Source organism: Solanum dulcamara, chromosome 10 (assembly GCF_947179165.1).
Source record: "Solanum dulcamara chromosome 10, daSolDulc1.2, whole genome shotgun sequence".
NCBI classification, from domain to species: Eukaryota; Viridiplantae; Streptophyta; class Magnoliopsida; order Solanales; family Solanaceae; genus Solanum; species Solanum dulcamara.
In genome coordinates this window covers 70,641,584-70,658,207 of record NC_077246.1, presented here as the reverse complement: position 1 = coordinate 70,658,207, position 16,624 = coordinate 70,641,584, and the positions used below count along the sequence as shown (strand labels likewise).

General features: G+C 30.9%; 1 protein-coding gene across 1 annotated transcript; it reads right to left on the bottom strand.

The window, feature by feature from the left end:
* Positions 1 to 2,013, bottom strand: LOC129870001 (CASP-like protein PIMP1). The gene is made up of 3 exons (XM_055944560.1): positions 1,847 to 2,013; positions 1,060 to 1,189; positions 1 to 239 (listed from the first exon to the last, which is right to left on the bottom strand). The coding sequence occupies exons 1-3, from the start codon at positions 2,011 to 2,013 to the stop codon at positions 27 to 29; spliced, it is 510 nt and encodes a 169-aa protein (XP_055800535.1). The 3' UTR covers positions 1 to 26.
* Positions 2,014 to 16,624: the final 14,611 nt, after the last annotated feature.

The window sequence follows — 16,624 nt, the reverse complement described above, 5'->3', positions numbered from 1 at the left end:
TATATATATTACTAATTAATTAGTAGCTAACAACCATACAAATAATCATCCTTAAATATTTTAAATGAAATAAAAGATGAAATCACGTTGCATGCAAATCCCGCAAGACAAAAACTAGCTGCTGCATTTTCTTTGTTAAGAAAATCAACGGTCACCATGGCACGATTAGGCAATCGATTCAAATCCACCGTTAATCCAAATCCAGCTGCTGCACCCGTACCCACTATGATCGACATTATCTGTTTAATTAATTAGAATCATCATGTTAAAATAATACATAATTAATTAATAACTAGCTAATTAAACACCTTAACTAACATAACTATATAAAAGGACAATTCAGTGCATGAAAACTCCGTGCTTATCTATGATTTGAGGAAGGATCACATCTAAAGGCCGGTTAAACCTTAATGCAGGTGGGTTCACCTAATTTCATGAAATTCAAGTACTACATATATATATACATATATATATATATATATGAAAATTTGTGGCTATGGATGGAAGGCTAAGATTGTTCTCTATTCTTAAGTCTCTTGTTCCACAATGTCATCTCCTTAATTATTAGTCCGTTAAAAAAGAATAATATTTTCTTGAATTTAAAAATTAATAATATAACTTGAAGTTCACATTTAACCCTAATGATAAACTTTTTTAGTCATAGGAATATTACTCCATTTGTTCAATTTGTTTCAACGAAATTTAAAGTTTTTAAAACTTGTAATCATGAATATGTCATAAAATATTTCATAATATTTGTATGACTATAAAATTAAAGCTTCTAATTAACAAAATATATATTAAAAAATATAATTCTTTTTTGAGCGAACTACATGCCAATGAAATTGTCAAACTAAATTGAAAGGATGGATTATGTCATATTTGAGATCATACGTTTCAAAAGTGTTCTTATAACCACACAAACATTATAGTATGTTTAAGATCATATAATTCAAAATCTTAATTTCTTTCTTAAACTCTGTCCTCGTTCAAACTACGCCATATAAATTAATGAAATTGAGGGAGTAAAATTAATTATGAGTATCTAGATGGGCATACCTTGTCAGCATATACATCAAAGTGAGTAAGTTTATCACAAATATAATCTCCAGTCTTGGCTTGGATTATTGCAATTGCAGTTTGTATAAGGGAATATACAAATCCAGCACCAGAACAAGCAAGCATGTATCTGTGAAATGTCAGCATTTTGTAGCATCAAATATTAAAAAATACTATTCCAAAGATTTAAATGATATACACTACAATATAAATAAATTTTATATCACCATTTTAATATAAAAATTATTCATGGTTCGAATTCATAACTTATGCAAACCATAGAAAGATAGTCAGGAGCAGAGCTAAGTAGGAGATCCAAACTTCTTTCGGTAAAGAAATACATTATATATTTAAGGTTAAAATTATTATTTTTGCATATATAGTATATATGTTGAATTCCCTTGACTTCTTTGTGTGTTTACTTCTTCATATGTTTAACCCTATTAATGAAAATTCTAACTTTGCTACTACATCAATCTGACAATTACGCAAGACTAGAGAAGGGTCACATCTCAAAAGGTAGTGAAGTAGGCAACCTAGCTACCTTGACACAAACATCAATAATTAATTTTACGATTTGAACTCGTAATCTATAGCCTATAAATCGGTTACACGAAAATAACTTTTCCAGACTACCCTAGAAATGAAAGATGCAATTATAAAAAGTACAATATGACTAATTTATTTCACGATTCAAACTGGTGATTGATCTATTGCATATAAATAACATAGAGAGAATTTTATTGTTGCTCCACGACTCGATTAAAGTTAAAGATGAAACACTTACCGATAAGCATAGAAATCAGTAAACCTGTACTTGACTTCAACATCACCATGAAATATTGAAGCAACAGACATTTCAGAAGAAGAAGTTGTAAGAATTGTGACACAAGTTGCTAAACAAACAAATGAAACAACTCTTAACAAGAGATTGACAATTGCCAAACAACCCATTTTTTTGCTCTCTCTATATTATTTCAACTTCTTGAAATTTATAATATGAAGAGTACATACAATTTTCTATTATAATTTTTCTCATATAATATAAGAAACATTCATTATTGCCTCACTACTGTTCAAAGGTTGACATAGACTTACCTAATTATAAGTTAATTTCGTTATAATATAGGAAACTAATAGAGTTGCTTAAATGGATGTTTGTTTTATATTGCATTGTTAATTTAAATATTATGCTCATTCTGAACGTTAGTAAAATAAAATTTAAAAAATTATATTATTATTATTAAATACATCGATAAAGATGAAAAAAAATATTTTATGTAATAACTAATTTGATGTAATCATCTCATTACCTTATTTCTCTAGCTTTCTTTTTAATGCCCTTAATTCTTTCTTTTTTTAAGATATTGAGGATATTTATATATTGTTAAAGTATTCTCTTATTTTATTAGAGAGAGTTGAGGCGGAAGCAGGCATGTTTTCATTGATGTGCCTGCTTCAGCAAGAGAATTTTTGAAAAAAGTTAAAAGAATATTTTTTTGGTTTTATTTTTATTTAATTAATTATAATTTTTACGAAATAGAAGGGGAGCCTTGGAGTAACTGGTAAAGTTGCTGCCATGTGACCAGGAGGTCACGGGTTCAAGCCTGGAAACAGCCTCTGGCAGAAATGCAAGGTAAGGCTGTGTACAATAGACCCTTGTGGTCGGGTCCTTCCCCGGACCCTGCGCATAGCGGGAGCTTTAGTGCACCGGGCTGCCCTTTTTTTTATAATTTTTACGAAATTATGGGACTCTCTTTACCAATGCAATTTAGTTTTAAATTCATGTTTTTTAATTATAGCATTTTTACTTTGAATGTCGCTGGTGTTTGTGTAAATTTTGTAACTACTTTGAGTAAGAAATCAACGGTCCATAAAAAAATTAATTATGGACATTTCAATGAGCCTCTTCACATTAAATTTGCGAAAAAAATGAATGAGATGATTTGCTACCACACAAATGTATATAAACTTTATTTTAGAGCAAAATTTTAAATCATTTAATCACTACCACTTAAAATTTATCAATATTAATAATATTTATTAGATATCTATTTTACACCTAATGAAATAATTTAAAATCGTTAATGTAATTAACACAACCTAAAAAATAAATTTGTTAACAAATATTAAGTCCATGCACAACTGACAAACGAGTTAGATGCATAAATGATGGAGATAAGTTTTTCCTAAAGAAATGAAAAGTCAAAAATATTAAATATATCTGTTAATTCCAATAATCATGATCTTTTTTGGTTGGTGGTTTATGGAACAGCTAAGGTTGTCAAGAATATTCACACATTTTTTAAACAATTAGAGACAGATAGAAAAGAGATAGGAGATGGTCGAGACATGCTCAATTGAAATCATAATTAATTTACTAGTTTAGTACAAATATTCTTTTTCCCCTGTGATATAATAATTAATGAGATTTGCCTTATAATATATCAAATTGTTAATATAGTGAGCTATCAATATTATTTATATTCATATTGTTTGAGCTTCAATTTGAGTTATCTGATGGGAAACATTGAAAATTGCTAATCATGAAAAGTCAATAAAACTATGATAGAAACATCTTTTTCATTGATATACATATTGCAACGATAAATCAATTGTTGTAATGATTTTTGCACTAATACTGCAACAGCCCAGTTGCAAAAGTGTTTCAAAAGATTCCAAGATTTTATGAAACGATAATTTATTGCAATAAATATGCTTTAACAATGATTAAACAACATTTGTAAACAAAATTATTGCCATAGACTCAACGTCAATCCATATATAAGAAGTAAGTTCATAAATAACTATTTAATTGGTTTCAATAAGTCGAGAAATCGTTTGAATATTAACTACGTACACTTTAGTTTTGTACTTTATTATATCAGAAGAATTGGTCAAGTGACACTACAACAATAGGTAATCATTACTATATATAAATTAAGTTTTTGATCATCGGATCAAATATTATTTGCCATCTACATTTAATTAAACTCATAAGATTTTATCTATAAAACAATAGTTATAAAGGCCATTTGGATTGACTTATAAACTGTTTTCAACTTTTTTTGAGTGTTAGGTTGGTCAACCTAAAATCATTTTGTGCTTAAAATAAGCCCCAATAAATAGTTGGATTTATTTGGATGAACTTATTTTAAACAGTTTATAAGTTGAAAACAGCTTATAAGTCAAAAAAAAAAGTTGGCCTGCACCTACTTTTTTTTTTTTTAACTTATAAGCAATTTTCAACTTATAAGCTGCTTAAAAATAAGTCAATCAAAATAGGCTAATAAATATATTTTAGTATTTTTTTTAAAAGGATTTTTGTATTTCATAAAAAGGGGGTCCACCCATTATTTACAATTCACTAATATTTTTGCTTCTATTACATGCCAAGTACGTGGCACCTTCATGTCCTCAGCACAAATGCCCAAAACAGTAGCAATGTAGCTCATTTTCCTAAAGCATGTCTCTAGGTCTTCTTCCTTGTTCGTTTCCATTGTTTGTGAAAATGATGAAGAGGCCAAATTGATGATGGTTCCCTTTTGATTTGCTTCCGATCTAACAGTTTTTTTTTAAAGTTTTTTTTTGCCCAGCAAGTGTGTTTGTTGTCTTGTTTTTCATGTAAAAGATGTCTCTTCTCCTTGTCGTCTCCATTTCTCTTGTTTGTGAAGATGATGAAGAAGCCAAATTGATGATGGTTCCCTTCTGATTTGCTCCTGATCTAACTGTATTATGAGTTTTTTAGCCCTGCATGTGTGTTTTTTGCCTTGATTTTCATAAGGTCCTTCTCCTTGACGACTTTCGTTTTTCGTTCTTTCAGTTGGTCCTCTTCTATTGTGGTGTAGTTGGTTTGTCGTCTAGAATCTGATTTGTTGTTGTTTAGGGGTATTGTTACCATGATTCTTGTGTTGTTTAGTCCTTTTGTGTAGCCTTGCAAAATAAACAAACAGAGTTATATAAGAAACCAACTTCATTTACCTCCTCTTGTATTTGAAATTCTTTGTGTGTCCCTTTTCCTTTTTCCCCAACTCCTTCAGTATTTCTTAATTCTTAAATAAGGGATTTGACTTTTATCACTGTTTAGGATTCTTCTCATGTGCACATCCAAATCCTTAAACAAGTAACACTGCATTCGTTCTTCATCTAAAGCATAATTGGCTAAAGCATCAGCCAATTTATTTGCTTCTCTTAGGGTATGCTTGAAAATGACATCCAAATCTCTCTTGTATTCCTCCACTTCTTCTATCCAGTCTGCTATATTCCATGGAGGTTTCCAATCTCCAGTTATAATTTTTTGGATAGTTTGGGAGTCTGTCTGAAAAATGATGTTATTAAGCCCCTGCTGCTTACAGTATTTCAAGGCTTCCAGTAGAGCCACAATTTCTGCTTCTATATTGGTGGCATAACCAATTTCCTCTGCTTGAGCATATATTAAATTCCCTTGTGCATTTCTCACACAAAAACCATAGGCACTCCTCCCTGGGTTACCTCTAGAAGCTCCGTCAGTGTTGCAAGCACACCAACCGTGTGGAGGGAGATTCCATCTAACTTGCGTTACTTTCATTCTTGCTTTGCCTTCCTCCAGTATATGCACCAAATTTTTCCACCCAGTAGGGATAGTTCTAATTGAGGGGTTTCTGTATAGAACTAGTCTTTGGATAGAGATTAGGACTAGATAAATAACTGAACTATTAACCTTCCTATGCCCATGTTTGATACCATTTCTTCTCTTCCACAATTCTCACATTATAATTGATGGCACTGCAGCATATATCTGCTTCAATCTGCTAGTTACTGGTGCATTCCACCATTTCACAATTAATTGTTGTAGCTGTACTCCTTTCATGCTTATTCCTGCAGCCTTGCAGAAATAAGACCAAGTCCTTTTAGCAGTATCTGATGTTAGGAATAAATGGTGCATAGTCTCCTCTCTAGGATTTATACAACACCAACACTTAGACACCAAATTAAAGTTCATCTTTTTTAGGACATCATCAGAAGGAATTTTGTAATTCCAGCACCTCCATATAAAAAAGGAAATTTTAAAAGGCAACCCCTTAATCCACATGAAACTGTATTTGCTCATTTGTGGTCCCCTTAACCTAATAAACTCCCAGGTTGATTTAATAGTAAAACCTCTACTTGTGTCTAGTATCCACCAAGGTCTATCACAATCTCTTTCTTCCCTGGGGTGGTTATATTATCAATGATGTGATCAACAATGTCTTCAGTGAGTACTTCCATCAGTTTTCTTCTATTCCATCTCCCCTGTTCAGTCATTTCTTTGACATTTTGAATTCTTGTATCATAGGTATTCCCTGGATTTACATAGTATAGAGCTCCCAATCCAGTCCAGTTATCAAACCAAAAAAGTGAATTTCCTTTCCTAGTTTGCCACCAAATTTGGTGTTCTATTAGGTCCCTGGCTTCTAGCATTTTTTTCCAGATCTGTGATCCTTGTTTCCATTGTACCGCTATAGCATGATCCTTCCTACAATATTTGTTGGTCATATAATCACTCCACAAGGTAGATTTTGTCCTGAAGTTCCACCAAAGTTTATAAAACAGTGCCAATGAGACATCATGAAGTGATCTAAAACCTAGGCCTCCTTCTGTGGTTGGAATACACACCTTATTCCAAGCCACCCAATGTCTACTCTTCCCCCCAATAGTATTGCTCCAAAAAAACTAAGCAAACATCTTGTGTAGTTGTCTGATAGTTCTAATATGAGGGTTAATAGCTGATAATATGTGTATTGGCATGCTTTGCAACACATGTTTAATAAGAATTGCCCTTCCTCCAAAAGATAACATTTTTTCTTTCCATCCTTGAAGTCTATTCATGATTTTAAGGGTCAAAGTATTAAAGAATTCCTTCTTTCTTCTACAGTGGAAAATAGGGCAGCCCAAATACATAAAAGGGAATTCTCTTCTATTGATACCAGTTACAATCTCAACTGTGATACTGATGTCACCTGATACTCTATTATGCATATAGACAGCACTCTTGTCCATGTTAATCTTTTGCCCAGAAGTCTGTTCATAGTTTCTCAAAATCTCCATTGTTTTTTGCAAAGACACCATATCTGCTAAGGTAAAGATAATCATGTCATTTGCATATGCAAGATGATTGATTTTTGGACTCCATTTAGGCATCCAAAACCCTTAAACTGAGAGTTTTGATGCAATGCATTTAAACTCCTTGATAGGACTTCTGCTCCTAGAATAAATAGGGTAGGGGAAAGAGGGTCCCCTTGCTTTACTCCTCTGGTAGATTTAAAGAATCCTTGTTGTTGGCCATTTATCAACACTGAGTACCAGTTATTGCTAACAATCCTATAGATCATGTCTATACTCTTTTCTGAAAATTCCATCTGTCTAAGTACTTTAGTTAAGAACATCCAAGATACCCTATCATAGGCTTTTGCCATATCCAACTTCATTATAACATTTGCATCTTTAGTTCTTAGCCTTATGTCAGAGACAATTTCTTGGGTCAGTAGGATATTCTCCATTATACTTCTGTTTTTAATAAAACCAGCTTGATTGAGAGATATATGATCAGTTAGTTTGGAAACCAATCTCTCATGGATCAATCTAGAAAAGATTTTGTTCACAAAATTGCTCAAACTAATTGGTCTCATATCAGAAAAAATGTTAACCGTATCTTTCTTTGGTATTAAGATTAAATTAGTATGGGTGACAAACCTGGGCAATTCTGCACCACAAAAGAAAGCTTTCATCATATTGGTGACATCCTCTTCAATGATTTCACTATTTAATTGGAAGACCACCGCCTTAACCTCTTCTTTGGTAGGTTCTGCTTCAAAACACAGGTTGTCTTCCTCAAAGATCATTTTGGGTAAGTGGTTAAGGATTTCATAGTCTTTTGGATCTTCTTCCTTTGTGAACTGATCAGTGTAAAAATTGATGGCTTCTGTGATTATTCCCTCTTCCTCTTCTATCCAGTTCCCATCTTCTCCTTGTATTCTTCTTATCTGCATCCTTTTTCTTCTCCCTTGTACATGTGCATGAAAGAATTTTGTGTTTCTATCTCCATCATGAAATCACTGCATCCCAACTTTCTGTTTCCAGAATTCTTCCTCTAGATGTAGGAATTTATTTAAATCCGCTTGTACTTTGTGCAATTCCTGTTTGTTGGTAGGTGTTGGACAGTTCTGAAAATGGGTTTCCTTCACTTTGATAATCTCTTCAAGGGTTTCAATTTCATGAAATATATTTCCAAAGGTTACTTTACTCCATTGTGACAAAGCTGCTTTCACCTTTTTCAGTTTATGATGAAAAAGTATGAAAGGATTTGCCATAAACTCATCTGTCCAATTTTGTCTAATTATCTCCATAAGTCCTTCCAGTTTTACCCAAAAGTTTAAAAACTTGAAAGGTCTTTTGATGTTTCTATTGTCTCCTGTGTAAGAAATTAACATAGGAGCATGATCTGAACCATTTCTAATCAAATGTTTGATACCAATACTAGAGTATTTTATTTATAGTAGTTGGTTACCCAAACATCTATCTAGTCTCTTGAATATACAGTCATCCCCATTTTGACCATTCCACCAAGTAAATTTGTTGCCACTAAACCCCAAATCTGATACTCCACAATTCTGGATACATCCTCTGAAATTCATAATTTCATTAATGGTTACTGGTAGACCTCCAAGTTTCTCCTCTTTTGATATTATTGTATTAAAATCACCCCCAATCATCCATGGAATGCTGATTGAGGTAGCTAAATCCTCCATAGAGTCCCATAACTCCATTCTTTCATTTTGAGTACATTTTGCATATACCATTGTTACTAGTATCTCATCTTGACTTCCTCTGATCTTTAGCTTTATGGTTAAATGTTGCTGATGATCCATTATTATGTGATAGTCAAAAATATCTTCCACAAAACCCCAGATCCTACCTAATATATTGGCCATTGCATGTTTCATGCCTAGTCTTCTTCTATATTCTTCTATCTTGTCTGAGTCTTGAAAAGGTTTCATTAAACCTATGAATCCAAAATGGTGTTTTTGATTAAGCTTTATCAACCTTGTAAAGGCTTTCATGGTATTGACTGACCTAATATTCCATATAAGAGCATTTATCATGGTTTATTGAGTTTATTAATCTGCCTTCTTGTATGTACTCCATTCTCAGGTGGTACACTTGTCTCTCTTGATATTTTTTTTTCCTTTCCTTCTTTTTTGAAGATATTTTGGTGATATATCTCCTGCTCTTAAAGCTGCTTCAAGATTGTGCTCTAAGGTATGTTCATCTAAGTCTTTGTTACTCCTTTCCATATTCAGATTTGGTTTTGTTGATATTCCTTGTTTCTGCTGTTCCTTATTAAACTCTTGAATTTCCTTCCCCTGGTCTGTTCCTTCTACAATTCTTTGACTGGCTTCCTCAGTTTCCATGTTGTTTGTAATATTGATTCTTTCTTGCTGATTTTCCTTCTGTCTCTCTCCTTCCCACCAGTTGTGAATTTTTTTTGACTGCAAATCTTTGTTTTGACTATTGTTTTCCTTTTCTTGTTCTATTTGATTTAGATCAGGAGTCTAAAATTTTACCATGTTTTCATGTGCCTCAGATGATTGCTCCCCTCTGCTGGTGGCTGTGGTCTTGCCGTTGTTCATACTGGACTGATTGGTACTCTTGTTGTTCTGTTCATTCTCCTTTTCTTGAAGATTTGATGTTGCATTTTCTGTTTGGAGAATTCTTTTTGGTGTCTGTATTTGTGGTTCCTCAGGTAAGATATCCTCCACATTGTCATTTACTATTTATTGATCAGTTGATGAATCTAAGTGATTGCTGTGGTTTTCATGACCATTTTTGATGCTGTCTTCTTGTGTTTGTTCTATGCCATTAGTGATATTGTCTGTTTCTTTTGTTTGGTTTTTGTGGGTATAGAAACTCTTCTCAATTCATGTTCTAGTATCTTCTTGTGGTACTTGTTCTTTATTCATATTATCTTGGTTTTCTGGGATCTCTTCCAGTGCTTCAAATGGATTGGTATTTGTCATGGTTACCTCCTTAATTGGACTCATTTCCCCAATTATAATCCCTGATTTATCCTTTTTGTATTTGCTCCTTCTTTGCATCCATTCTTGTTTACCAGTAAAGTACCCTCCTCTTCTTCCATGAATGCCTTCTTTATTTTGTGTTTCTGTATCAATTCCTTGTGCATTTTCTTTTCGGAAATCTTCTTTAAACTGTTTTGCCAATTCAGGGTTAAGACTTCTACATTCCTTCTCCTCATGACCTTGAAGTTTACAGTGTTTGCAATATTTTGGTAGATAATCATAATTTATCCTTACCCATTTTGATTTTAGTATTTCTGATTCGTCCTCTTCCGCAATGTTAATCTTTTTTGATAATGTTGCTAATTAGTCGACCTCAACTTTGATTTTTGCGCAGCTTGGTCTTGTCTTATTTGCTGTAGTCAGATCTACTGTTAGTGGTTTTCCAACTGCAGTTGCTATGGAGAAGACTGCCTCTTTAACAAAAAAATTTGGTGGTAGATCAGGGAAGCTTATCCAAGCTACAGCCTTTGATGTCTCCTCCTTTGGGTTGAACCATGGATTCCATATAAAAGATCTCATTTGGCAATATCTATCATGCACCTTTAGGTAATATATAGGGGTCGACATCATTTTAACATAGTTTTCCAGAAAATTTAGTCGGATCAGAATATGTCTTTCATCAAGTAGTCCTATAATTGGTACTCCTTTAATTCCACATTGTATTGGAATTACCTTCCTTAGTTCTTTAATATCAATGTTGTCATATGAAAACTTACCAATTACTGCATACTGTAGTTTCTCCTTCTCTATCATCTGCTGAATCTCATTGGATTTCCAAGCAATAAATGGTTCCCCGTTGATGTATGAAATCTGCTTTGGTGGTATTTTGACACTATCTGTTTCTGAGCTTGTGGGTTTGAAAAGATTGGCATAGGTTTGATTTTGATTGTTGTTCTTTGGCATTTCGGGATGTAGTATAGTAGGTTGTGTGATCAAAGTATTATTCTGCGTTACCAGAGGAGGTCGTCCTCTGGTTGATTCGGCCATTCCGGCCAGTGACAGCCTGATTTTTGAAAGATCTCAAAGAGAGAAAAAAAAAATTAGATGGCGGCTAGGGTTTTTACCTCCTAAGGGTTTTTTATATTTTAGTATGATATGTTTAATTATGAATAAAAAAACATTTAGGCCTTTGTAAGCATGACCTTGGAGCAAACTAATATGATATTAGTGGAAATTATTGATTTGGCAGAATTTAACTAGTAATTTTGGCGTAAATCTTATATTTATGTTAAGAAATTCACATAATATGCAAGGGAAGAGTTAGAAGGTTATATATGAGTTTAGTTGAAATCAATAGCCTTTGTTTAAATTCAGTGTTTGAATTAAGAATTCACTAAATATATACAAAAATTAATTCAGAGCTGAAGTCGAGCACACAATGTGAGGTTTGCCTTCTTCTCAACTTTTTTTAAGAGAAAGTAAAGGTAACTTTTTATTTATACATTTTTTTCTCTTCTTACATGGGATAAACATCTCTTCATTTCTCATTCACAATATAACCGGAAGATCCAAGGGCGGAGCCACCTTGAGTTCAGAGGGTTCATCTGAATCCCCTTCGACGAAAAATTACACTATTTATATATGGTTAAAATAATTTTTTACATATATATAGTAGATGTCAAACCTCTTTCGACTAATTTTTGTGTCTATTCTTTAAATTTTGAACCCCTTGATGAAAATCCTAACTCCGCCACTGGAAAGATCATGGGGTCAAACCCCGCTCAACGAAAAACACAACAACGTCACCTAGTGGGCTTTTGTAAGCTATGGGCGTCAGTTTTAAGCCCAATTCATTTTTCTATTTGGGCCAATAGCTGAAAGAGGCCCATTTGAACTCTTAGATCACTAATTGGAAAAATTATTAGGAAAAATATTTTTTAATAAATAATTACTGATTTTAGCGATACTTTTTATTTATTACCATTTATAGCAATATATAGCAATATTATGATATATCTGACATGTATTAAAAGTGAATTATGCATGCAATATAAATGTATTATAAGTGTTTTAAAATATATTATACTTGTTTGGTAAGAAATTGACACAATGTATTATATGTGTATTAAAGTATGTGATAAATATATTATTTATGAATAAAACTTGTATTATATGAATTTTATAAATTATTCTCACTAATATGTATTAAAATTGTATTGTAAGTGTTCAGTGAAAAAAATACTATTACTATAAATGATAAATATTTTCTTAATGTAGTACATGTATGTAAATTTTCCTCACTAATTCGTGGCAAATTAAGATGAGTTTGGTTTTCTAGTTTTTAAATCTCTCCTTAATTATTACATTTTATTATAAAAAAAACTTTAGTACAAATAACATTGAACATACTTATAATATGACTCGATTGCACATATGCCCCTTGTCTTTTATAACCAGACACTTAAACACCTTACACAAAAAAAGTCTTTTTTTTTTGTAAAAACAAATTATTTTATATATTTTGGGCATCAAGGGCCAACCCCAACTCACCTCGCGAGACCGCGGGCTTAAAGTCCCGTAAACATTCAAAGCCCAACTTCACCCTAGTAGATTGAATCTGCCTGAATTCATGGGTCAAACTCATTTTGACGGCTCGTGATTTGCATAGTATTCTTGATATATAGGAGAATTATATATTGAATTTTGAAATGTAGATGATTTACACGTCATTAAGTAAATTAAAATGAAAGTTCTTACCAGCTAAAATATTGGAAACTAGGATAAAAAAAAAAGTCACCCATTTTAAACAAATATTAGTTAATTTTTTTTAAAAAAAAATAATCAATTATTGAATCTCGATTTATTATTATAATATGTAAAAAATATATTTAAAAAGAATACAAATTATACCATACTTGTGTGTCACAAATGAATGGAACATATGTTAATGCTTTGATCTATTGAAGATCTCTTTGTTTCTTTTGATCCAACAAATAATAATATAAAATCAATGTGTTTTTACGCACACACAAACTATATATAGTCTCATGACAAATTTGATTGGTAGGTTCAAGGACAATGAGTACAGGATTTATTAGTTCTTAATGACACGGAGGAAACTATTATTTTTTCAAAATACGAAATAGGGAATTTCACTAAATTGAATTTTAGAAAATGCTGAATCAGATCATTTGTTTTATGATGAATTTGATTGACAGATTCAATGACAATGAGAAGAAGATTCATTAACTCTTAACAAAGATGAATTATTCTTTTTACTGATATACGATATACAGAATTTCACTAGGTTCATTATTAAAAATGTCGAATCAAACCATCTATCTTTATTTCGACAAAAGTAGATTTTTAAAACTTAAAAAAAACAAACATTTCATAAGAATTTATTGATATTTCCAATTCATTCTTCTTGTTACAATGTTACTAGCTTTTTTATAGGATAAATTATACAAAATTTTGTTATTAATTCTTCCATAAAGAAACTCTTTTTTTTAAGTCACACCATAAAATTCATTTATGATCTTTTTTAATTTCACACAAAAAAATAATTCTATCTAAATTATATATCTGTAGATTAAAATGTACATCTGCCCTTCCCTAACAGTGGAATGTTTATTTATTTTTTACTATATCAATAAGTATATTTTAATAATATTGTTTTAAAGAGTTATGTACTTTTTAAGTACTCCAATTATTAACAATATATAAAAGGAAATTTTGCTACCCATCATTGAACATGTGTAAAGCAAAGATGTAAGAAGCATTGCATAATTTGAGATCTGTTAGTGCATCAATATGATAAGTTAATTACATGTTTACAAATGGAGTAGGTTGTATCTAGGGTTTGTGTAGGCCACACTCTATTACTATTTTTTTATTATTATTTTAAATTAAAATCGAATACAAAATTTTGGAGTTTTAAAAGTTCTGAATTTTAGAAAAAATAGTTTATTGAATTTTGCATAAGTTATTTATATACATTAAATAAATTTCTTAACAGAATACAGATGTTTTATCAAAAATTTTGAGGTTTCTCAAATCTGTAACATAAAATGTAGCTTTCATCCCAACTATCAATAATAACTACGCGTATTAATTCAGTCACAATCGATTATATAAATTCTTATTTCTTTATTCAATTGGGCATATCACCTCATTATTATTCTAAAACATATTCTCAATGAATAGCTATTTCTTCAAACTATAATACACATCTAATTTACACATCACGTATTGTGCCGCGATAATATATTAAGTAATCACACAAAGTGGTTAGCTTATCAAATAACTCACCTCATACTTTATTTGAATTAGACAATTAAACAATTCAATTATCTCCAACTCCAAAGATTCTCTTCTTCTTTTCTCTTTTTCTAATTATTAGTTCTATATTTTATTTTTGTGAGCTGCCATAAAAATAGGAACATTTACAATAAAGTAATATAGGGGTTTAATAGTAGTATAAATTAAAGTGGAATATTTCATTATTCAAAGACCAAAACAGAAAGTGACTGAACTAGATATAAGCTGAGTCTCAATATACTTATATTCAGAGAGAGTCTGATAAGGAGTTTTTAATGAATTGCAATTATCTCATAATTAAGTCTCCCTAATAAACAATTGCTCGTTTCGTTTTACTTGTCCTCTGTTAATCTGATACACCTTTAAATTTATTTTATTAATGATATTTTGTAATTTTACATTTTACTATTATTACTATTTTATCTACTTATTTAAGAATAGTACGAGAAAAAAACTCTCTTGATTTGTTAAAATAAACAGTAAAAAAAATATCTATTTTTTTTTTATAAAAAACAAGTAAAATTAAATGTAAGGAGTCTTAAATACTCTTATTTGGTGCTACCAGGGGCGGAGGGAGAGTGTTGACATTTTACACTAATTATCTCTTCCTTGTCTCAATATACATCTATATACTTTTCTTCTTCTTCTTTTTTTCTGTTGTTTTTTCATCCGATGTTCGATATTCATATTAAATCTCAATTAAATCTAAATTTACTCTAAAAAAGTCTCATATTGAAGGGTAAAACACTTTCTAATAAAGGCAACTCCGTATCCAGGAAAATTTAAATCCAAAACTTTTGATTAAGGATAAAACAATACTTATCACTCCACCACACAATCCTTGTTGGTATCTATAGGCTCATCCCCACCACCCCCTTACCAAAATATAAGTACTACTTACAACAACAAAACGCTCAATGTGATTCTACAAATAAAATTTGAAAAAATTATAAAATATATACAAATATTATTCTTATTTTGTATGAAATAGAAATATTATCTTTGATAGAAATACAATATCACTATTTTATTTTAAAAAGTTGTAAAATAAATTTTCTTTTCTACCAAATACATCCTCAAACCTTATCCCAACCTAAGGAGAAAGAAAGAAAGAGAAGGGAAACTTTAACAGAGAAAAAAGAAAGGAAAGTGTACTTATTTAGACTAGTTGTATGAATATGATAAATCCCCCCATATAAATATAAATATCAACATAATGTGAATGTAATAAAGTTAGTTGGACCATATATGCCACTTTTACTTTAATTTACTCATGTTGAGCTGTCCCATTGAATTCTTGACTTTATTCATTCATTCATTCAAGTTAAGTCACCTTCTTATCTTGATAAGTTCAATTTCATCTCTATACCTCATATCTTAAAAAAATCTCCTCAACTTGTACCACCTACCATCACTTACATGTGTCAATATAAATATATTATTTATCATCCATCTCAATTTATGTGATATAGATATAATTTAATTTAAAAAATATGACATGAAAAAACTTTGAGGTGTTTTAACTTGTGGTTATACCTAAAAAGTATTTCGCCTTTATGAATTTTTTACTCTCTTTATTCACATTTATTTATCCACTATACTATTAATACACCCTATCAAATTACCTCAAAAAACTAAGCATTAATATGATGAAAAATACAAGTCTTCTCGTATTTATTATTTCTTCTGTCAATCTGATGAAAATATAAATTTCAAAATATTAATCAAAATTTATATAATTTGAGATAAACTAAAAATGTTACATAAATTAACAAAGGAAGTACGCCATGTAAAAATTCAATTTCTTATTTAATTGTTCCTTAGGTGATTACTTTTTCATCTGTTTTAACATTAATAGACATATTTACTTGAAATCTATCATTAATTGAAAGGTGATATACATTACACACAAAATAACCCAAACGCCACTATTACAATAGAAAAAATACCATGTTTTTGTAGAAAAAGGAAGATTTTTCAAAAAGCGTTACAACTTTACCCCCAAATATTTTATTCATTTATTATTGATTTTGCTGTTTCAATAATTTTAATTTGACAGGTTATAATAATTGATTTGCTTTATCTTTTTGCTAACACCGTCAACGTTTTCTAACGGCGTTTGCTCCCTTTGTTTAACGGTTGTAACTAGTGCAGGTCCTTTCTCATCAACCCTTATCAAAATTATCTTATTAAGAAGCTCTCAATCAAAG